At 38.9% G+C, this 24,351-nt stretch overlaps 1 protein-coding gene across 1 annotated transcript in view; it reads right to left on the bottom strand.

Annotated features, from left to right (window-relative positions):
• pde2a (phosphodiesterase 2A) overlaps window positions 1-22,063 on the bottom strand; it is a 205,862-nt gene extending 183,799 nt beyond the window's left edge. Inside the window, exon 1 of the mRNA XM_028464203.1 lies at window positions 22,005-22,063. Coding sequence (XP_028320004.1) covers window positions 22,005-22,063 — 59 coding nt within the window. The remainder of the gene's footprint in view (window positions 1-22,004) is intronic.
• Window positions 22,064-24,351: the final 2,288 nt, after the last annotated feature.

Raw genomic sequence — 24,351 nt, 5'->3', positions numbered from 1 at the left:
CTCACAACAAACAAGGAGAATATGTGACAGATTAGGAAAAAAAAGTTTTATTGATTCGGTTCTCCAGTTTCTTAAAACAATACATTGTCTTCAAATGGGAAATGTGATGTAGGACAACATGTCATCATGCAGTGGAAATGGCAATGAAAAGGACTTCACAACACTCAAAGAGGAGTTCAAGCAGAAAATGAAAGCAACACTGCCAGAATCCAAACAACAAGTCAATCTCCTGGTGACATCCAAAGCAGAAACAATCTGAGACCGGTATGAAAACTCAAGTGTGTCACCAGCCAGGAAAAAAAGGACAAAAACACTGACTGCTAACTTCACTTGATGGTACTGGATTCTTATCAAGAGAAGCATCTGGAGTAGGGCTGCTTGATTACAGAAAAAAAATTAAGATTATTTTTGTCATAACTGAAATCACGGTTATTGAAACGATTATTTGTCAACCAAAAAGTAATTTTTGTACATAACGTGAAATATATTATTTAAACATAAATAAAATCCTTCAAACAATAAAATCAGGTATGTTCACTTTTGCACAAAACAAAACACTTCTTGCACGTTATGCGTCTTTGCTCTCGGTCGTCATCATCAAACCCCAAGTGTTCCCATATAAGAGAATTTGACTTGCCTTGCTTGGTTACCAAGCGTTTTAGATGCGGTTTTCCTGCCATGTTTCAAGAACACTAGCAACAACTTTCCTTGTGTTGGCTTACAGGTTAGGCGAACTTTAGCTTTGAGAGGGGCGGAGGAGCTTACATGTGCGTGCATTAAATAGCTCAAAGTTTTTCTTGTGTGTGCCAAGCTTTATTCTTTATAGATATCCTAAATTGTGGAAGTTTGTTTTATTTAGTTAGTGAAATATACGTACAATCGATAATTTTGTAATCATTGATTGTAATAATCAAAATCATAATCGAATTTTGATTAATTGCAAAGCCTCAGTTTGGAGTCCACAATAGTTTAGATTATATACGATTATACATGAGCATCAGAGGGGTTGAAAACATTAGGTAAATACTAGGGCTGAACGATTTTGGAAAATAATCTAATTGCGATTTTTTTGTGATTGCGATTTAATATGCGATTATTTTTTCAAGGGCCTCTTGTCACATATTTTTTTAATGATCACAAGCAATAAATCAATCTGTTTCATAATAAGTCATTTCATATTTAGTTAAACTTTAAATAAATATAAAATATAAATTTTAAGTCACAGATTACAACAATAAAGCAAACTAATCTTCAACAATAGGGATGGGTATCGTTAAGGATTTATCGATACTGCTACTCCTTATCGATCCGGTGCTTTATTGATACCTTACTTTTTTTTTTTTTTTTAAATCAATGGAAAAACACAAAATAATAAAAAACAAATAGTGAACATCAATCTGTTCATTTTTAACAATATGGCACACAAAATAAATAGCTCTAAATAAAACACTATAAATGTATGAATAAAACAATAAAAAATACAGTATGAATAATCTTTTTATATTAACAAAACACTAAAAACACTAATAAACTATCTAAACAATACAAATGTTCAAATCAAGCATATCAAACATAACTTAACAATGAAAAATTGTGCAAAAGGAGAATAAGTGAGCTGTGCGTCTGATGGCTGCTGCACTGGCTCGTGACAATAAGGCTATCTATGTTGATTTACCCCTGTTTTGCCATATTAACTCGCAACGTTTTAGCTGTACGATAATATATGATCGCAAGTCACTACTCAAACTAAACGTTGCCGGCAGCCGAGGCATGGTAGCGGTCGATGTGCAGGGAAACCTATGCAGCCTTCGACTGCTATGTCGAGATGACCCAGCGGCCCAAGAAGCAGTGGGTTTGCCTGCCAGCACTTGCCGCCACTGGAGCAGACAGAGACGGTGCGACAGACGGCAAAAGCGTGACTGCCGCGGAGGACTATCGGCTAGGCACAAACACCTCACTCCAATTTGATGACGCGTTCCCACTTTGATGACGAATTTGACGCGGCACTGAGCTGGAGAAGCCACGGCTACAGGAAGCTCTCTGCCGTGACTGACATGTAAACAGACACGCCCACGAAGGTGAGCATTCAGCGTTCTTCGCACAGTGCTATGTATGTATTTTCTACAGTCTATGTATGTACCGGAAAAAGCCCCGCCCCCTCGCTCTGTCTTGTGTTTATAAAGCAGCATGAGCTCAGCTACAGAGTGGGTGGGAGGAAATCAGTGTCCCATCTATAGATGCATAAGTAGGGTTAGCCCGTTAGTGTAGAGTTGCTCAGAAAGTGACTTCTCAGAGGCTAAACCTCTGGAAAACCGGCAAGTTTGGGAAAATAAACCTCAAATACTACGTTTTTGGGGTTCTTAGAACAAATGGAGATAGGTGAAAAATAGAATGACATGGGACCTTTAACTCATTCAGTGCCAGCCATTTTCAGATTTTATACCCCCCTCAGAGCCAGCCGCTTTTGAGCATTTTTCAAAAAAAATAATTTGTTTCTGGCTCGTTTCATTCTTTTGTAATCATCCGTTGAATAGAGCAAGTTTTATACAAATTTTCAGTTCAAGAGCAAAAAGCTGAGAAACCCTGTCAGTGACTTTAAAGCTATTTTTTTTTTTTTTTTGCTTTGTTTCCTTATATAAAACAAAAAAACAACGATACTGGACTTTTGATGGCAAAATTATTATTATTTATCTATCTGTATTTTGGCATTCCTCCAAGTTTCTCTCCCTTCAGTCTGCACACACGCAACTTCCTCTTCCTCTCGAACATGCAGTGTCACTGCGTTCCCCGTTTTTTTGTTGTGTTATCACACCATCGCCACACTATCCATGAGTTCCACACATGCTCTGGTCAAGTGTGCGCTGCTGGGAACGTCAACTCTGTACATAGCGCCACTTTCTGTCTCACAAATGCCTTTCCTCCTCTCCCTCTGAGCTCTGCTGAGGATGGATGATCTCTCATCCAAAGGTGCGCTGCTACCTCCTACATGTCACCTATTATGTTGCTATCTGGCTGACAGGCTGGGGGTATTTTGTACCCCTCTCCCCCCTCCTCCCAACACGCAGGTTAGTTGATGGTTTTATCTCACCATCTCAACATTATCAATAATCGACTCAGGTCCACACATGTTCTGTGTTAGTATGTGGAGCTGTGAGTTGCTGGATACGTCACAATATCACTCTGTAGCGCCATAATCTCACTTGTTCCTGCTTCTCCTCCCCAGTTAATGGTAGCATCAGTGGTTAATCTCTCATCTAAAGGTGCACTGCTGCCATCTTCAGGGCACAGTTGGTCACTACATCACCCCACAGCTTAGATATTGATGAGGGACCTCCGCCAGGGTGTTTTCTAGTAATCCCCGTGAAAAAAACGCAAATGACAAGTTATCCATCAATGGCACTGAGCGTTTGAATTTGAAATGACGAGTTATCTTGTCAATGGCACTGAGTGAGTTAAGGAGGACTGACAGGCAGCACTGCAGTATCAATGCTTGTCTGAGGCTTGAGGATTAACACAACCTTAAAAATACCGTCAACAGGACCGTTACGGATGTAAGAATTTCAGTTAGAAAATCGCGTTTTATGATAACGCGATAATATCGCAAATGCAATGAATCGTTCAGCCTCAGTAAATACAACAGTTTGTGAGAATTCGGTCAGAATCTAATCTTTATTCTCCACACCATAGCAAAGATTTATCAATATTTTTTTCCACTTAGCTCTTTAGTTAGAATTAGCATAGCCATCTCCAACAATCTTTTCTCTGGAGTCTCCCATTGATCTGACGATGAATAGTCTAGAAGTGTAGCCCTATCATTGAGACACACAGTCCTCCACTAACACTACAAGGCTTTTATATCCTGTTCTGTTCTGAAGTGAGAGTTCTGCATTATCTATGGTCTCTCTTTTCTTGGATGGATGCCACTCTTGATTCAACATTGACCTGCTGCCTCCACCTTTCTCTGTAAAAAGATGTATCGTCCCAGGTTCCTTCTTCAATATTGTAGCTCCAAAGATTGGCTTTAAGAGTGTTTTCGAAGACAAGTAGGGGTCTACCCAGGGTACGCTGCCCCTCCCATCTTTGGTATGCAGCTATCAGGACATCACCTACTATTTTCAACATAGATAATATAGTTACTCAACACCAACTTTAAACAATACTGTGGATGATTTCTGGAGCTTATTCCAGCCGAGCTACGGTGCACAGCAGGGTAAAATGTGAGGAGAAATCCATCTACTCCAGGGTTAAGAACAGAGAAAGAAAGTGACCCCTACAACTAACTGAAAGCCTCTAATGAGTGTTACATAACTGTCTATGTGAAGACAAAAAAAGCTAGATTAAACCCACAGTCTCACTCATACTCTACAGAGAAAAACCAAGTTTGACCCTCTACCTTGAACACAATAACGCAGCATCAAAACGCGACAGCAGCCTCTTTTAATCACCTACACGAGGCTGAGTCATTAGGAAAAGCTACTTATTATTAATAAGCACTATTTTTTAAAAATGACTCTTCAGGTTGTTTCATCACTGTAGTCACGATTCTAAAGGATGGAAAGAAAACAAAGCCTTGGTTCAGAAGAAAAAACTCTTAAAGAGCTGGATTACCAAAAATAATTATGTCACGACATCTTGACTCACACTAAACAACCACAAAATGCTCAGATCAGCAAAACAACAAAGTATCACATAAGTGTCAAAAAAATTACACACACAAATATATAAAACTCTGACAACTAAAAACTGTTCCATGCTTTAGCTAATTATCATGTACTAGGCTACTTAAAATTATGTACTGCACTGTATAAAGTAGGGATTGAACAGACTAGCCGACTTTAGTGTTGTCTTGCGACTCCGTTTACGTGACTTTGACTAAACACAGTACCTGGCTTTTGCCCAAGATGGCGGCGCAACACAGCAAACGAGGGTCCTATTACCCCTGCACGGCAAGGCAGCACAACATCAAGTGTTTCTTGCTCCTTCCTTGTTTGTGCTCAAACTGCAGCTGGTAGGCAGATACTACGACTAAGGTAAATGCTAACGTTAGCTGTAGTGGTAACATGTCTGTGTATTAAGCAGATCTGGAAAACATCGGCGGCGCAGGACGGTGCCAAAATCTGTGACCCGAAAAAAATCTGTGACCACAGGTGGCGACAATTTCAACCCCCGCGGCTTCTCGGTGGACATTTACTCCCACTTAAACACGTTTGTAATTCTTCTCCAGTCTGTATTTACTTCACCCACCGGAGCGTCATGCTTAAGGGGGAGTAAATAGCTCCTTAATAGCTACAAAAAGGTTTACGCAGTTGACATAGCACTCTTCTTCTCTACCGCCGAGAAGCCGCAGCGGTCACAGGTTTTTTCAGGTGACAGATTTTGATATCGCGATAATATCGAAAATGCAATTAATTGTTCAGCCTTAGTAAATACAACAGTTTGTGAGAATTTATTCAGAATTGAAACTTTATTCTCCACACCACAGCAAAGATTTATCACAGGTTTTTTCAGGTGACAGATTTTGGAACAAAACTGGTTTCGGTGAAGGAATCTGAAACTACCATAAAAACAGGCCAAACAAAGTCTAAACACCCGGCTCTGAGGAAGCATCGGGGCTTAACAGTTTCCGTAGACTCACAGTAGGCGAAGCAGCGGTGTTCCTGGGTTTACTTAGCTTCTATAGTGTGTCCCATGTCCCAGGGGCTGACAACAACAGGTGTTGTGCCAAAGTCTATGACCCAAAAGAATCTGTGACCGCTGCGGCTTCTTGGCGGTAGAGAAGAAAAGTGCTAGATCTCTTTGTAGCTATTAAGGAGCCATTTACTCCCCCTTAAACATGACGCTTCGGTGGGTGAAGTAAATGCAGACTGGAGAAGAATTACAAAAGTGTTTAAGGGGAAGTAAATGTCCACCACTGTCGCCAACTGCTGTCAGAGATTTTTTTGCATTACAGATTTTGGCACAACACCGGCACTCGACTGCCGCTTGGCTTCGGCTCTTGGTGATGTCATCGACATTGATTCAACTAGTACGCAGATAAAGTCAACCTTTAAAATTATGAAGTTGTTCAACCCCAAGTATAAAGTAGTTTTAGATATGCAATAGTTTGTACTGTCAGACAAGATGAGCTAAATTTAGAAAACTCAGACATCTACAGGTGAAGAAATGAATCAGAGTCTCCTGCTAAGATCTCCTGCTCATCCCCTTTAGCAATGGACTGAGTTGGCCCGTTAACTGACCACCTTGAAAACCCTTCTCTCTACCCACGACATGGAATTCAGCAAGCTGTTCGAGATCCCAACCAGTCTGTCACCGTCATGACCCCGAAGCATCACCATCTGTTTGTGGTGTTCACCATCATCCTTGGCACCACAGTGCTCATACTGGCTGGCTTTAAATTTACCAGAGTACAAAAGCAAGAGCTGACAGATCCACCTCACCAGTACTGTGCCAAGAATAACTGCATGAGTAGCCCAAGTGTTACATGCTTACAATTAGAATTTGAATATATGTCAATCACACACACGCAATGCCATGAATTAATTCATGCCCATCAACATAGGATCAATTTGTCACGCCTTGTCTTTTGTAGTTAGTTTAATTACTGAAACTACAGAGTTACAAGTTTCATTAGGAAGATAAACAGTTCTTTCGATCACACTCCAGCAGAGACACCCTAAGCATGTAATCTTTTCAGCTTTGATTAATTTGGATAAAAATCCCTCCTCAAATGAGAACTGAGCTCAGTTCTCATTTGAGGAGCCACAGATCTAAAAAAAAAAACAACAACAACTGCAATCAGAGGTGAAAGTACTCACATGACTTTAATTGAGTTGCTTTTATGGGAACTTGTACTTTTTTGAGTATATTTCTAAATTAGTAATTTTTACTTGTACCTAAGTACATTTTAAAAGAAGTAATTTGTTACATTTCTACACCCAACCGTTACTGAGTAAATCATTATTTTTTGTTTTAAAATCAACGGACATTGTGAAACTACAAAAAATGAAATGACCAGACAACAAGCAAATGCATCACATCATAGCGAACCAATCAGATTAAACGTAATGCACGGGAACAAAACAGTGGATGGTGACAAACCTTTTATTTTATACAGATGTCTTTGTGGAAAACAAATTAAGTTTCAATTGTAGAAGATTTAGTCTCTTCTTTTTTAAGTTTATACATATGTTTACTGTATGCAAGGGAACCGTGGCAAGATTTATTATCAAAAAATAAATGTGGGTAAAAGGTGAAAGTAACTACGTAACTTTTACTTTGAGTACTAATTAATTGAGCAACTTGTACTTGAGTATTTAATGTATTACTTACTCTGATATACGCATGAAAACGAATATCAGATTCAAATTTCTGATTTTTTTTTTTTGTTACTCATTTTTTATTTATTTTAGTAATAAAAGTTTGTATGATTCATGCTGATATTGTATCAATATTGGTATTGGCCGATACGCAAGGCTACAATATCGGTATCATATCGGAAATGAAAAAGTTGTATCGTGACATCCCTACTTACTTGTACTTGAGTACAATTTCAATCAAGTAACAGTACTTCTACTTGAGTAGGACATATCAGTACCGTTTACACCTCTGACTGCAATGATGGGAGGGTAAAGTCATGAGGTCATCTGGGTGAATGTGTTAAGTGTAAGTGAACTGGTGCTCATGTGTGTATGATGAAGTGTGTGCAAGAATGGAGGCATTTCATGATTCAAACAGTGTCTTCCCTGAGGATAAGTTATTTGGGTCTGTGTGGTTCTGATCCAGCCAGGGGGAAGGTTGGAGAACAGAGTGTTCCGGCTGGCTGGGTCGTTTCTGGCCCAGAAAACCAAACAGTTTTAATAAATGCTATTCCTGCACTGGAGTGAGGACACAACAAAAGCCTGCTGCAGTTGTTTAATTACAATACTTTGGCAAAGAAATGACAAATTCCTTCCCAAAAAAGTTAATTTGAGGTTTGCATCCATGTTAGTTTGTGTGTTTGTGTAAATGGCCAACAACTGCTGTGACTGTTTTACTTTATCAGCCCCTCAGCAGACCCTATTGTTATTGTTACAGATGCATAATACATTGTTTAATGTGAATAATACATTACTATTTAGAAAAAAACCTTTATTCTAATTTTTATGAGTAATTAACATAAATGGTACAGAACAGTTCTGTTATGTGATATTGTTATAAGTCATATAGAGGGGGTAATGATATGCTGTTAGGCAAACAAATAAATGAACAATTAGACTGGAAAGGATATATTTTAAATTTTATATTCTTTATTATCTCACAATGGAGAAATTCACTAACCATCCCTGAGGAACAGTTGGCAGCCATTTTGCGGCGCCTGGGGAGTTGTTCGGGGTTAAGGGACTTGCTCAACACCCTACAGTGATGGTCCAGGTGAGGCCATATATATATATATGTGTGTGTGTGCATAATATATAGTACACACACATGTGCACACCCACAAATATAGGTACACATTTATAAAAACATAATATGATAAAAGAACTAAAAGGAAAAAAGAGTGTGTGTATATATGTATATATATATATATATATATATATACATACACACACACACACATACACTATATGAAAATACAAACACAAACTGAAACATCATCAATAAGTATGAATCTCTTCAAGAAACGACCTTCACATCTCATTCATACGTACCCGACTCCACCTGCAGGTGGATCATGGACTAAAGAAACCTCTAAAGCAGACATGGGCAATTGGTGGCCCGGGGGCCACATGTGGCCCTCAAAATAAACACACAAAATGACTCCCAAAAGTACAAAAGTAAAACAAAAATACACAAAGTGAGAAAAAAAATCTATACAAAATTATGATAAAATGTACAAATACACATAATTAACAGAAAATACAGCAAATGACAACAAAAGTACACAAAAAGACAACAGAAAAACACAAAAATAACAAACACAAATTGACTCATAAAACTAAAAGTACACAAATGAATTTCAAAAACACATGTAAAATGACTGAACAATACAAAAACATGCACAAAGACATTGTACTTCCCCGTATTAATGCTCTGATTGGTCATTATTCCCAATGCTGTCATGAATGTTGACAATGTGGCCCCATTGTCATGTTTTTGTGGCCCCTGCTGTGATAAATGTTGCCCATCTCTGCTCTAAAGCTTTTGACGCCACACGTCTGGTGACAGAACGACAGCGTGCTAAATGTAAACTACTTCTCACAGAAGGCAAACCATCATTAGGTCAGAATTACTAAATATATTGAATGTTCTTCTTGACTAAAAGCCTCTGTGAAGCGAAAGCAGGTTACTTCTCTCCTACTGTGTAAGGAGAGATTGATAGCAGTAGCATCTCCACAAGGAGGCCAGTCTTTGAACTTTACCTATGTAGCCATTCCTCATTGGGTGAGTGGTAAACCAGCCGGTTTCTCACTACAGCCCAAAAACCCTTCAAAACACTAAAGACGTATGGCATGGAAATGTCAGAGAACCAGCTAGCCCACCGATCAGTCAACACTGTGGCACCAAAGCTCAGAAGCAGCGGTTTTCATTAGCAGTCTTACAACATAACTTTTTTGTCTTTCTTTCACAAGCTTTAGTTGAAGTTTTTGGGGAGAGTTTTGCATAAAGATTTATTTCATTTAAGTCTAAAGATGCCACAGAAAGTTAAGTCAGGGTGAATATAAGGTCAAAAAGTGTGTTTGGTTAATGAGAAACACCAATAAAACTGGCAAAGAGTGGATACGCCTTTGATCTTCTGTGTCAGCTGACCTGGGAAGGGTTCACTAGCTTTGTGTCTTTAGCAGGATTGGGTATTATTTAAAGAATTAAATTGTAAAAGGCTGTAACAAAGTCTAAAAATATGAAAGTTCACTAATGGCAAAACCCCTGCTATTATTAAATGTATAGTGACATACACAAAGTAGGGATGTCCCGATCCAATATCGATATCGAATATCGGTCCGTAATTGGCCTGAAAACAAATATCGGATTAAATTTCTGGGTTTTTTTGCAATTCATTTTTTATTCAATTGTAGAATACTGTAGATATTACGTTGAAGGCTAAAATGTATGTAACCAATGGGTTAATAATAAATGGGTCGATTTTTCTCATACCTACTGTTGCTTACTATTGTTCTCTGTTTGAATAACATCACTTGATCAAGCCTTTTCTAACATTCCACACTACAAAGTATGTAAATATTCTTTTGTATATATATATATATATATAAAAAAAAAAAAAAATTAAGTAATAAAAGTATGTATGATTCACGCTGACATCGGATCAATATCGGTATTGGCTGATAAGCAAGGCTGCAATATCGGTATGATATTGGAAATGAAAAAGTTTTATCGGGACATCTCTAACACAAAACTTGGTTTTTTTTGTCACACAAACACAGATTTGTTCCAGCCAAATGAAATGTCCTAACCTGAGACCTCTTGCTTTCACAGTGTTGGACATGAATTATTAAAAGACAATGTCAATTAAAAACTGATTAAATTATTATATTTTACTTCGGATAAAAAGACCGTTTAAAGGTTAAATGATCTTTTTTCTTATATTTTATATCTAATATTCGAGTAGAGAGGCCTTTGTAGGATGGAAAAATTAAAATTAGTTTCATCTTCCACAGTCTTCTAACCTCATTTGAAGCTTCAGTGTGAAAACATCAACACTCAGGAAAGCCTGTCGGAAATACAGCAATGTTTGTGCAGTTAAAATGAAATAAAGCGTATTTAGACTGATGGATTGTTTCTCTACTTATTGGGAAGCAGCAGTAAGGTTTACTCTACAAAGGCTAAACTGTTATGTTTCAGTTCTCATGAATAAACACAGTGACACTGATGACTATGAAAGATACACATTTAGAAATATCTCAAACACATGGAGCCTAGGTTACTGTCGTTTCAACACTTAAAGCACTACGCGGACAAATGTTTGAGAACTCGCATGAAATAATTTCACCATTGTTCATACATTTATCATTGACAGAATTTGTTTTCTTAATATGGCTATTTGCACCACTGAACTCCTGATATGATCAGTGTGTAGTGGAGGTGGAGGAGCATTCAAGATATATCGAGTTTTCTATTTTGGCGATATAAAAAAGTACAATATTGCCTATTAGGGCTGGGCAAAAAATCGATTTAATTGATTAATCAAATTTGTAGATAAAAATGATTTTTATTTTGCAAATTTGAGTTGGTTTTTTTAAGTTTTTTAATTTTCAAAAAAAAAATAATGTTATTTTCTTACAACAGTTTATTTCTGACTCTTTCGCGTTCCGTCCTTGTGGGCTACCATAGCGCGATGTGAGCCAGTCCCCTCTTTGTTTACATCTGTTTACCCTTTAAGTAGGCTATATGTGTGCCACAGACATGTTTAGTTTTTTATTCACACTATGCTGATGTGCTAAGGGAGGAGGCTTTTTTTTTTCTTTTTAAATTGTAATGTTATAAAATATGTAGTTATCTGATTTCTTAATCAGAAAATTGAAGCTACTGTGAAGTAGCTGTTGCCCTTTTGCTCAAACCTGGGTTAAAGCTTGAAATTGTTGAATGACAGAGAATCGTTTACTTTTTATTTTGGGATTGTTTTATGTATTTTAACTCTTGAGGACAATCACAGCAATAAAGTTGCACTTTTGACAATATATCTGATGTCTGCAGTCATTTTTAAGTGCATTAAGGAAAAAAAAAATAGAAATTTGCTCTGAAACTCAAATTTTTCTTTGAAAAATCTGAGATTTTTTTTTAGGCAAAATCGCCCAGCTCTATTGCTTATATCGATATATTTTTTATTTTATAACTTATTTGGTATTAAAATACTTGTTTACTTCTCAGAACAACATGAAAAGCACAGTTAAATGATCACCGAGTACGTTCTAACCCACACCTTCCACTTAACAAGCCACAAAGAACTCACTCACACGTGCTGTCCCATAGAGGAGGAAAAAGTCAAAATTAGCATACTGTATATTGTGCAGAAATTTGTTCATAAATGTGACAGTCACATTGTGTATTTTTTTTCCTCCTTTTGTGTATTTTGTTGTCCTATGTATTTTTGTTGTCCTTTTGTGTAATTTTGGATGTCTTTCTGAGTCGTTTTGTGTATTTTTTTGGTAAGTATGTTGTTCTTGGATTTTTGCTGTCCAATTGTGCTTTTTTCCTCTTTTCGTGTCCATTTTGTAACTCTGTTGTTCTTTTGTGTATTTCTCCGTTTATTTGTACATTTTTGTAGTTGTTTTTTTTGGAATTTTGTGGTTCATCTATGTATTTTTGTTCTTTTGTGAATTTCTCTGTTCATTCGCGTTTTTATAGTAATTTTGTGTATTTTTTACTGTCATTTTGTTGATTTACTTTAGGAGCCACTAGTTGCCCATGTTTTTTTAATTACCAATCTTTCTGGTGAGACTTTATTTTAATGAAAATAAAATGAAATGAAATGAAATGAATGAAAATAAAATGAAAATAAAATAAAATTTGAGATTGATATTGTATATTGTGTTTGGAGAAAAAAATATCGAAATATAAATTTTGGTCCTTATCACCCAGCCCTAAGAACTTATGGCTAACAAGAGCAACTCAGGATTATTTCAAAACAAAACAAATGCAGCTCACAGTGAATCCAATAAAATCCAGTAAAAACAAAAAACAAATATGTGTACTACTTCAAAATAAAATTAAAAAAAGGGTGAGCCAAGTGCAGGCAATGTAGCCGAGAGAAATATGCAGATGAACTGACAAACACGTTATGAATCACCACACCTGAAATAGCAAACGTTAAGAAAACCCCAATCAAACACCACAGAAAACCTATAATACTATAAAATAGAGCCAAAGGAAGCCCAGAAATCCAACTTAAACATCACAGGAACAAACGGATAAATATAAAACAAAACACACAAACTCTTGGAGCAAAAGGCAGGTGTAAAATCTGCGATATTTAGATTCAACATGTTTCAATGACTATTAAATCCCACAGGTGTCACAACGTAAATGTCCAAACGCTTCGAACGACCATCAGTGAGACCCCTGCACACAGAGGAGCCCCACGATGTCAGAACAGAGCTCTGTGTGACAAACACAGCTGGCTTACTTGCTACCTTCACATTCTACAGGAACACACACACACACACACGCACGCACACGCACACACCAACACACAGTGTGCTGTGGCAGTCTTTCTGATTACCGACACCAACACAGCTGTACCCATAGAGGCACATACACACGTTTACACTGTCAACATGCCCAGTTGGAAACAGACACACACATACAGATACACACACACAGATAGAGAGAAACACCTGTCTGTGGCAACAGTCCATACACATAAGAAGGCTGGCAAGAGCTGCAGGAGCTGAAGCCAGAAACAATGGGAGCTGTCAGACTCATTTCCTTGTGACACATCCAGGCACACACGGCTAGATTTTAATCGATATTCTACAATCCCTGATGACTATAAAACTTTTAACTGGTGCAATCTTTTATTTTCCTTTCATCTAAAACAAGGGATTTTTAGATTAACCCTAATTCTTGCCTCTGTCCTTAAAATTCCTCCTCCAAATAAGGTGGACAACTGTCATCACAAGTGACCAGCTGTCCAGGGTTTCTATTCTTGTGCAGAACCCACAATAGAAGCAAAGCTCCACCATTCCTCTGACTCAGGGAAGTGTATATAAATGTGTGTTGTGCACATCTACAAGTATCTCATGGAAGGACATAAGTCAAGATTCTTGGGGGTGGCTTCACTAAAGGTTTAGGTGTATTAAAACATGTGCAAATGTCACTCCATGCACTAATAAGGGGTATAACCCCCAGGGAATCAGGAGTGTGCGTCACTATGCGCCCTAAATCCATTTAGCTTGTTTCTCTCTGATAAATATGTAAAGTAGGCGGCTCTCATAAGAGGCAAAAAAAAAAAAAAAATGGGTGGAGGACATGCAAATAAATTAATGCAGTAAGTGCAATGCAATTCATCAAATCTGGAACTGTTTGCGGTGATTGTTTTAGCACCGGAAAAATAGTACGACTGACAAGCAGGTGCAAACACACGCAGAGATCAGCTGCAGTAAATGTTGTATGTAAACGAGATGAAAAAAAGTGCTCCAGTTAATCTTTCTAGTATGAGAAAATAATTTAAATAAAACAATAGTCAATATTTAACAGCCACTGAATAAGAAAATGCAGAGTAAAGTGTGTTTGAGGAAGAGAAAAAGCTGCACAACCGCGACGGTGCCTGTGGAGTCTGGTGTGGCTGCGGTGGAGAGAGGATGCTGTGCACGCTATGCATGCACCGCTCCAGTGATGATTTGATCGTCAAACTCTCGTATCTCATTGATGGAAGGAGCATCAGGCCAGAATCAGCTGATCAGATGAGTAATTTACGCAGTGATGGCACAATGTTCACATATGAGAGTGTGGTGACAGCACTGCTCAGGAGCTCAGACCTGCTATATGATGGTCAGTAGATCATCTTCAATTGGTGCTGACTGATGGTTGCTGCGTTAACTGAGATCAATGGCAGATCAACAGGACGGTTTCTGTCAAAATCTGCCCGTTTTTCATGGACTGATCAGAGCAAAGTTAAGGGTTAAGTTACTGGAATAAAACTCGACAAGCTATTGACTTCAGTGAAAATCCAAATAAGGTCTTTACAAAACTATTCGTAATGTAGACAACACAATATGTTGATTACTTCACACAGAGCTGGTAAATGTAGTAATAAAAACTAAAACTAAATGGTGGTAATGCAAGTGTATCTCCATCTGTTTCACACACACATATGCAAGCCGGCAAGCACAGTTTTTCTTCTTCTTCTTATACTCTAAAGGCTGAATGCAGAAGCAGGGATTCTGAGTCTCAACTAGAAAGTTGTCAGAACTTCAGCATCCTTGTGCAATTTTCTCCCACATTCTTGCAATAAATTGCTACATGAACACATTTGACCTTGACAGACGTTCAATACAAAAACATTTATTTAGAAATAATCAGATTTAAGCCACGTGAGAATCAAACATTTTTCTATTGTTCCAAAAAGTGTGTGTTTGTGTGTGAAAGCACACGAACAAACAAACAAAGACAAACTCTTGTGGCCTTCACTTTATCTACTCCTCCTCTATCTTTGGTCTCTCTCTGAATATTTTAGTATTGATGAGCCCATTACTGATGATAACAGAGTGCACCGTCAGCATCTCTTTTCCCTCTCTCTCCCCCCGTCTCTCTCGCGTGCACACGCACACACACACACACACACACACACACATACATTTGGGCTTACTCATCAGGTATCAAATTACAACTCAGCTACTTCTGTGCATTTCTGTGAGTGTTCGCAGGGGATCTGGCTTCCTGGCACCAGCCCAATCATTTGCACCCATTTTTCAAATAGAAAATAATTCAAACGCAAAGCTCCTGGCAAACAACTACACAAATACTAGGCTTTACACCAATCTCATCGGCTATATTGGTTCAGCCGATATTTTGCATTTTATGCAATTAATGTGATCGGCTGTAATGTCTTCACTTGTCAATCCGATCAATGGCGTCATTGTCGTGATGAAACTTTCTGTAGATGCTCCCATTGCATTGTTTTATCGTCTCATTTACACCAAAGAGTTGTTTGCTTTACGTGATATGGCTTTATTTCACTAAAGTGAAAACCTATGAGCGAACTGCGAAACCGTCTCGTGGAGCGGCTGAGCGCTGGACCTCCCCGGTCTACTGGTGCTGAAAGCGTGAACAGCGTCTGCTGTTAGCACCTGTGCTTGTTTTGTTTATTCATGTTAAAAGGGAGAGTCCTAGAGTGGAGCGATGCGCTCCCGTTTACCTTCACTTTCATACCAGAGACCTCTGTCCATTTCAGGGTGATGGTGGACACAGAAGCGTGCGTGTGTGTGCCCCACGTCCGCTGTGCACCTGTGAATATGGACTATAAGCAACAGCAGGTTTTGCGATGTCACAGTCAGTAAATATGTATCCTAATGCTAATGCTGATGGCGGCTTTCATGTAGTCTCATCTCCAACCCTCTTGTTGTTGAAGCTATCCTCAGCTTCAGGTTTAACTCCCTTGTTTCACAGCAGTGATTGAGTCTGACAGGGGACTCTGGTTTAATTCAACAGCTGCAATGTTTATTTTGCCGATCACTCAAAAACACATACAGCTTATAATTGATCTGCTTCAGTCTCACACACTCCCTCACTCTGCACACTGGTCGAGCGACCAGCGCATTCATTTGCAGTTAAAGGGCCACGCACCCACAGACCTGACAACAAATGTTATGTTCAGATCCTGCATAGAAATTCTTCAATTCTTCCACAAGGTACCGTTTGATTTTCCGTTAGGGTTGGACATCGTTTGGATTTTAACGATTCTGATTCCGATTCACAATTTTGATTCTTGTTCTAAATGATTCTCGATTTCGATTCTTTGAGTTGTGCTGGTAAACAGGTCACAGATTTCACAGGATAATTTTTTCATTTGAAAAAGCCTGTACACAGGCCATTTTTATTAATTCACTTAGTTGTAGGGATACACCGAATATTGCAAAAAAAAAGCCACATTTGGCCTTCGGTTTTGTGAGTTAAAAGCAAGGCTGAATAGTAGCGTGTGACGCAATGACGCACTCAAACAACGTGCAGTGATTTTGAGTTGGAAAAGTGTGCAAGATGCTGCAGAACCAGCAGCAGCCCCTCCTCTCCGCACACAAACACAGCCAGACTCTCTCCTTTCCACTTACCGCTCTCCGTCGTCCGTCACTGCATAAAAGTTGGAAGCCATCCAATTCCGCAACCGAGTCCGTTGTTAGCGCTGTGAGCCACGAATCCGTAAACATCCTCATTGTTTCCTCCTTATATACCATGTCTCGCTGCATAGAATGGTGTAGCATTAGCTCGGAGTGCTAACAGCTGATGTGTGTAAACAATGGGTCCGTGGCTCCAAGCAGTGACTCCCAACACGATCGGCAGCGGAAAATGTAGCGCAGTTTGGGCGTCCAGCAGTGCAGTTTGCATTTACATATATGGCAATTAAGTATAGTATATATTAGGGATGTAACGATTAATCGTAAGGCAGTTAAAAATCGATTCATAGGTATAACGATTCACATCGATGCTGCGAAAATTGAATCGCAGTACTTTTTTTAACCAGCAGAGGGCGCTACCCAGAAGTGTTGGCGGCGAGCGAAATCTGCTAATACTTTCTTTCTGGCTGCCTTCTACTCTTAAACATATTCATAAATGATTTCTTACCCCTTTAGCACCGAAATAATATTTGTAATATTACGTGAATATCTGTAAAAGTCACATTTTTCTATTAGCTCTGTCTGCTAGCATAGCATCTCTTCTTCACTGCAAAATATCTGCATTCCAACCGACCACTGGGTTACCAGCGCCCTCTGCTGGTTCAAACAAATATCTAACGTAAATACAGTAAAATGACTGTTTTTTTTTTGTTAAGACACAAAATACATTTTCAGTTGCACTTTTAAAAAGAAAAATAACTATTATGCAGTTTTGTATTGTTTACTATAAAACCAGAATTTAAATAATAAGCTTCATCTTCATTTGTATTATTCCTTTATTTATTTCATTCAAGATTTATTTTTAGTTAAATTGCATTGTTTTGAATAGTTTATCAAGGGATACTTTTGACAATGAAAAATATTATAGTATTTTCCCCCAAAAAATAAAGGAATATTTTTCAGGCATTTATATACAGTCCCATTTTGTAAAATAAATCGCGAGAGAATCGTATTGTGAACCCAGTATAGTGAATCGAATCGTATCGGGAGTTAAGTGAATCGTTACATCCCTAGTATATATCCTATATTAAAACGCAGTGTTGTTTTAGCTGTTAGATAGTTGGAAAGGGAGGAGCTCACATTCTTAACAACCGCATTTGATATTCGGCCAAGCGTTTACATTTCATTCGGCTTCCGCCACAAATTTTCATTTCGGTGCATCCCTATATAGTTGATAGTTTATTTTGTACTGTACTGTAACTCGGATATTCAATTACAAAGGTCCCCAACTGTAAAACTGAAACTTGCTGAAATAACACTACAAACAAGTTGGCAGCAGTCTAAAAAACAAAGAGCTGTAGCCCAGGTAGATGTGAAACAAAATAAAACTAACTCAAACCCTAGAAAAGTCATGTGACAAATCAATCAACAGTTCTTTTTGAGAAAGATTGTTATTATTCTGGATACAGTGGAAACAGATACTATAAAAAAAAATACATATGTTTTGAACTTGTTTATATTGTGGGGAAGATATTATATGCAAATGTAATTGGAGTCTAAAGCCACAAAAATTGCACCACTTTAAAAGAAAATAGACTAATATAACACCTCTTAACATGAAGTATGAGACAAAAGAGCAGTGGAAACTTTGGACATTTTTGAATCCTTAAATCTGTTGATTAAAGTAAAAGTACCCCAAGTACATATGTAAATTGTATATGACTAAATAATATGTTTTATATAAACATATAAATATAAAACATATAAAACAAATGTTTATATTTTAATGGTTGTATGGAGTGCATGTGTCAATAAAAATAAATTAAATTTTTTTTAAAAACAACCCCCCTTTTGGCCGTCACTGTCTGTAATTCCGAGGCAGCAGCCCCTCCCCCGCTACAGAGAGACAGCAGCAGCAGAGGACTGTCCTACACTTCCTCATTTAGCGGACTGCAGTGGCTACAGTCACGTTCTGAACGCACCTTATACAAACCTCGCAGAAACAAACAGAGCAAGCCACAGAAACAAACTAATCAAAATTCAAACATCCTTGTAACAGTTCCGGAACCAGACATTAGGAACCGGTTCTCGGTGCCCAACCCTATTTTCCGTGAACCTGTATCAGGTAGTACCGAAGGAATTTGGTCAGTACCTAAAAGAAACAATCTGAATTTATATGATCAGAGATCTTTTTTTTTTTTTTTTAAATTTACTGATCAGTGATTGGCCTAAAAATCCTGATCGTGTAAAGCCTAATAATTACAAATGATGATAAAAGCAATCGCGTTGGCTCTTAAGGTGCACTCCGCAACTCTCAGATCCCTCTCTCCCCGCTGCTCTCTTGCCCTGCCTCCAAACTTTCCAAAGTCCCTCCATCAGAGGAGCTTACAAGCTAACGTTAGTCCGACAGCAACATCACAGTAATATAGCATGCGCTGTTAAAAGCAAATTACTGCAGCGCTTCTCTCTCTCTATGTGCACACACCTCAGCAGCAACAACACAGTGTCACTTACAGCAGCCCACATGGAGGCTGCTGCACGCACATGAACACAAATATGATAAAAAGACAGTTTTATAAAAGTTGCAGACTGCACCTTTAAAAGGATGTCCAATGACGAAAGTTTCAAAAATAACGGATAAAGCTTCCTCAAAAGAACACCACAAATTACAGCAAGAAAATGGTGCAAATTGAGTAACATTTAGAAGTACAAGCTCAGACATAAAAAGCAAACGCATGTAAGGTTATTGATGAATGTGTAGAGCTTTGTCAATACATCATTGATCCCCAGGTAACAAGCTGGAAAGACATTGGAAAATGAAAAACAACAATAAACCCATGTGGATGCTACACTCGAAGTGCAGGCATGATTCCTGTATCTTTCTATTTTGTGAAAGTGTCACACCTCATGACCTTCACACATCATTGCAGCCCTCTTCAAGTCTCACCGGCTCAATCTTAACAAAGGCAGGTGAAACCAGCCACCGAATCCAGCTGGTTATCAGAGCTTCCAGACATGTAGCATGAGCCATTACACACTTTTTTCTGGAGGGACCATCATATTGTGTGTGTGTGTGTGTGTGTGATGACAAACTCTGGCTTGGTTTGAGCTGAAAGTCATTACTCTTGTCTTGGGTGAATCACATATTGCAGAGAAGCCAATAACGTAGAATGAATTAATTAAAGGGGCCGTTTTTTAAACACTTTATAAGCAGAGACTGCCTCTGCCAAAGAACAATTTAATTGCTTTTCAATCATTTTTAGGAACATAGAAAGCAGAGAATGGCAAAACTGTAAGGTGATGGAAAATCTTGTTATAAGATGCTGTATTTGTGAATGATGTCTGACCACAATCACTGGCCTCCAACAAACAGCAGCTGTCTCTTTCATTTGAACAAGCGTTGCAGGTTTACATGGTAAATTATAACTTCAAAGAGGGAAACCTGCTGCATGCTCGACCTCATTACCTAAATAAACACAGACTCAGTTACTGATATCTTAATGTTCATTTTGCCCAGACAGTAATCGCTGTAAAGATTAAAAGCTGAACCTCCCAGAGCACGGCGCTCAGTCCGGCACAACACCTCTAACATATAGTCAACACTGAAATCACTGCAGAGGGAAGATATAGTGTTGGTTTATATTAATCGTACAGAGCAGGCAGTTTCTCTAATGATTATATGCTCCTCCTTTGATCCCTGGCACATTCATAGTCCTTTAAAATATAGTTGTCTTGTTATGGGCTGAGAAAAAGCAGCGTCAATAGGGGAAAAAACAACTAAAAAGCAGTCCTAGGCTCAGTAATAACTTATTTGTAAGTGTTCAACAGAGAACAATTAATCATAGATACTTTTTTATTATAATGGAACTCTTTCTCAGAGGAAATGCCTTTAAATAATTCATTCAATTTCATTCAGTTCAGTTTGTTAATGATGTGTTTGGTACTTTTTTAGGTCACATGTTCACCAATAAATTGACACATTACATTTGGGTTGCATAATCTAATCTCTAATCCTAAAGATTTTGTTAATTTGAAACCTGTTTTAGTCACCAGGTCTATTTCAATTATAGTTTCAGTTCAATGACGTCAACAACTGAAGTGTTGGGGGTTCAAATCCCGCTATAGCCAAGTTGTGTCCATTGCCTAGTATGAATGTGGCGTGTGAGTGAGTGTTGGTGGAGGAGGAACCGATGGTGCTCTATGGCAGCATCACTTCTGTCAGTCTGCCCCAGGGCAGCTGTGGCTACAATAGTAGCGTTACCAAAATAATGGACATCAATATAAAGCGCTTTGCATGTCTATGAAAAGCACTAAATCAAATCCAATACATTACCATTAGGAGTTTATACATTTTAACTAAATTTAGGATGATATTAAGGCTTGTCCCGCCTAACAAAAGTAGCTTTGATTGGATACCTTCCAAAAAAGAAACTTTGTTCTGATAGCAGAAGGGTCGTCCTCTGATCGAGAGGTTGGGGGTTCGATCCCAATCTATACCTGTCTATGTGTCCTTGGGCAAGACCCTAAATTGCTCCCAGTGGTCAACCAGTGCCTTGCATAGCAGCTCAGTTCTAATGTGGTGGCGTGTGAATTAGTTGATATTGTAAAGCGCTTTGGGAGTACTTCAACGTAGGCATAAAAGTGCTTCATAAATAAAGTCCATTACCATCTGTCCCATGGGAATATTATCCTTTAGCTTTTATTAGTTGACAAAAATATCAATATTTTTTGATATAGCTTTAGTTTAGTTATTGTCTCTTAAAAAGACTGTTGACAAAAACTATGACGAAAATGTTTTGTCAACAAAATCAGGATTAACTGCTACAGTGACTCATTTGTGGAATTGCAAATTCTTTCATAGAATATCATCAGATTATTAGTGTTATTTAGATGGAATAACAATGGTATATGAGCTCTTCAGAAAGTAGCACAAAGTTTGATGTAGAAATACGTCACTGTAGCAGTCTGTCAGAGAGCAGTGGAGATGTCTAGGATCACACAGAGGCTTGATAAGGTCAGCGAAAGACCTCCTGAGAGATTTCAGTGATGTTGCAGAGAGATGATGATGAATGATTTAGTCCAACGCTGTCAGCAGAGCCTGCACGGCTCATGGAGACAGACAGACTGACAGACAGTCAATGGTGGGAATGGTGACACCCAGCAGCGGGTCACACCGGTACCACCACACCGCTCATTCACTTTGCAGAAGTAAGCGAGACATTACGATGATGAGACACTTACATCTCTGAGGACGGAGGCTGGCTACGGCAGAGGAGCGCGTGTCCGCACGCTTGTCCCATCGCGCATCCTGCCCGGCGAACAGCTGCAGGGGGAGGAGGCTGAGCTGGAGGATGGTTGGATGGGTGGATGGATGGACGGATGGATGTGCACGCCTCTCGCTGCTCTGCTCTGCTCTCCTCACTCCGCTTGTTCCTCTCCTGGCTGTGAAAGCACTGGGATTGGTCGGGACTTGTAACTGATATCTGAGCTGCTGTGCGCGCGGATATAACAGCTGAGCAGGGGGGCGTGCGTGTGTGCGGTGCACATGAGAGGAAAAGAGAGAGAGAGAAGGAGAGGGAGAGGCGGGGAAGTAGAGAAATAAAGTAGTGAGAAAGAGGCAAAAGTAGAGAGGAAGAGGAAGATGTTTCCTTGTGTTGTTGTTGTGTGTGTGTGTGTGTGTGTGGGGGGGGGGGTCATTCAGTGTCCTAGGCAAGAATGGACATAAACTGACTGACTACCCCCCCATTTAAAAATGCACTATAATACAATATATATATATATATATATATATATATATATATATATATTAGTGTAAATGTCATGAGGGAACAATAACAACAATGGTGCAAAATCCAAAAGCAATGCAAAACAGTGCAATTAAAAGTTTAAATAAAATATTGAAGTTTCAGTACAAAAAAAATTTTCTGCTTTCCTGTTTGGTTTTACTATTCAGTAACAGAAATCTTAAAACCAAAGAACACAATGTGCAAACAACACAATAGAATTGTATAGAATAGAACAAGAATTAAAATCAAATAAATATAAATATGGGGAGAAGATTAGCAGGTATAGTTACAGATCTTTATTTACTAGTCCGAACTTGTTCTGCACACAACTATAAACATGACAAGCAGCTTCATGTGCCACTACAGACGGTACGTGCTATTTTTTTTTTTTTACGCTAATCGCGCAGCATCCGAACCCGGCACAAGGCCGTGGTATAACGATTGGGTTGGGTTCGGGCAAAAACTTACAGCTCTATGCCCAAATAAATATCACAAGAGAACCGTAACAAAAATAAAAGAAATCTATTGTTTTGTGCGTGGCCAGGTTTGTCGTTCAGCAAGACAACTTCTTTCGTGGTGAAAGACACAATTTGTTTTTGTGCTGCTTAGATGTAAATTCAAGGTGATATTTTTAGATCAGAAAACCCTTACAGGCTGGAGGAATGTCCCCATGTTCAGGCGCCTCTTCAGGTCAAGGACAGAGTCTCGGCCATGACGCCGATTTAGCCAAAATAAACACAACAGAAACAGTAGACCAACGGACTGACAGCACACAAGCACAAACTCACGCCGATTCACAGAACAAACCAAACTAAAACTGCTCAGAATAACTGGTCGGGAGCACATGAACATAAAGGACAGACACTTGTTCACAACTCCAACGTAACTACAAGCACAGCAACTAACACCTTCCACACTGACTCCAACAGAGAGAGAGACAAAGAGCAACACGGAGACCGAGACAGACAAGAAACTGGGACACAGCGACAAACTAGGAGACACACAGGTTGTTGACACAGAGACAGAACCAGAGACACGCACACGCAGAGGAGGAAACAGACAGGGAGACAGAGAGTGAGACAGGCACACCATAATGATGGCACTCCCACACACCTATGCACACTGACACCTGTGATGAGATGCTTGAGAAAAGCCTCCATAGACATACCATAGACACAGCACATTAACCCAGCCTAGCTGAGGAGACAAAAAGAGGCAGGAAGTCTCATCAACACCTTGTGGAAGGCTCACTGTGACACTTTTCCTTTCTACTTCTCCTTTGTGTAATAATGCTTACCACAATTTTTTCTGCTTTACTTTATTCTCGCATGTCCCGCCCCATTGAAGAACCCTGGTGTCCCCAAGGGGGGGCGTGCCTCACACTTTAAAAACCTTTCCTTAGGTAGACAAGAACAATGCTGGAGGTATTGATTTCTAGGGTTTTATCTAGTTATTTTGTAGGACAGTTTTTGGCCAAACAAATTTTGCCGATATCCAATGGGTCGATATTGTCCAACACTACATTTCCAACATTAATTGATACCTTTAAAAGATGCAGTCTGCAACTTTTATAAAGTGACTTTTTGTCATGTTTGCTAAATATGTCACTATGTAAGGACAACCTTACATAAACTAGTAGTTTGTGTGGAAAAAACAGGCTCATTGAGTCCTCCCTGCTGCTCCTGCAGCCTTTGGCAGATTGCCAGAATGCACCGCGACCAAGCAAAAAGAACCAATCAGAACCAGGATTGTGTTTGATGGACTGTCTGACAGCTGTTGCTCACAGGCCCCACCCTTTCCCG

Source organism: Gouania willdenowi, chromosome 13 (genome assembly GCF_900634775.1).
Source record: "Gouania willdenowi chromosome 13, fGouWil2.1, whole genome shotgun sequence".
NCBI classification, from domain to species: Eukaryota; Metazoa; Chordata; class Actinopteri; order Blenniiformes; family Gobiesocidae; genus Gouania; species Gouania willdenowi.
The sequence above is the reverse complement of the archived record's forward strand: the minus strand, read 5'-3'. Positions and strand labels throughout refer to the sequence as shown.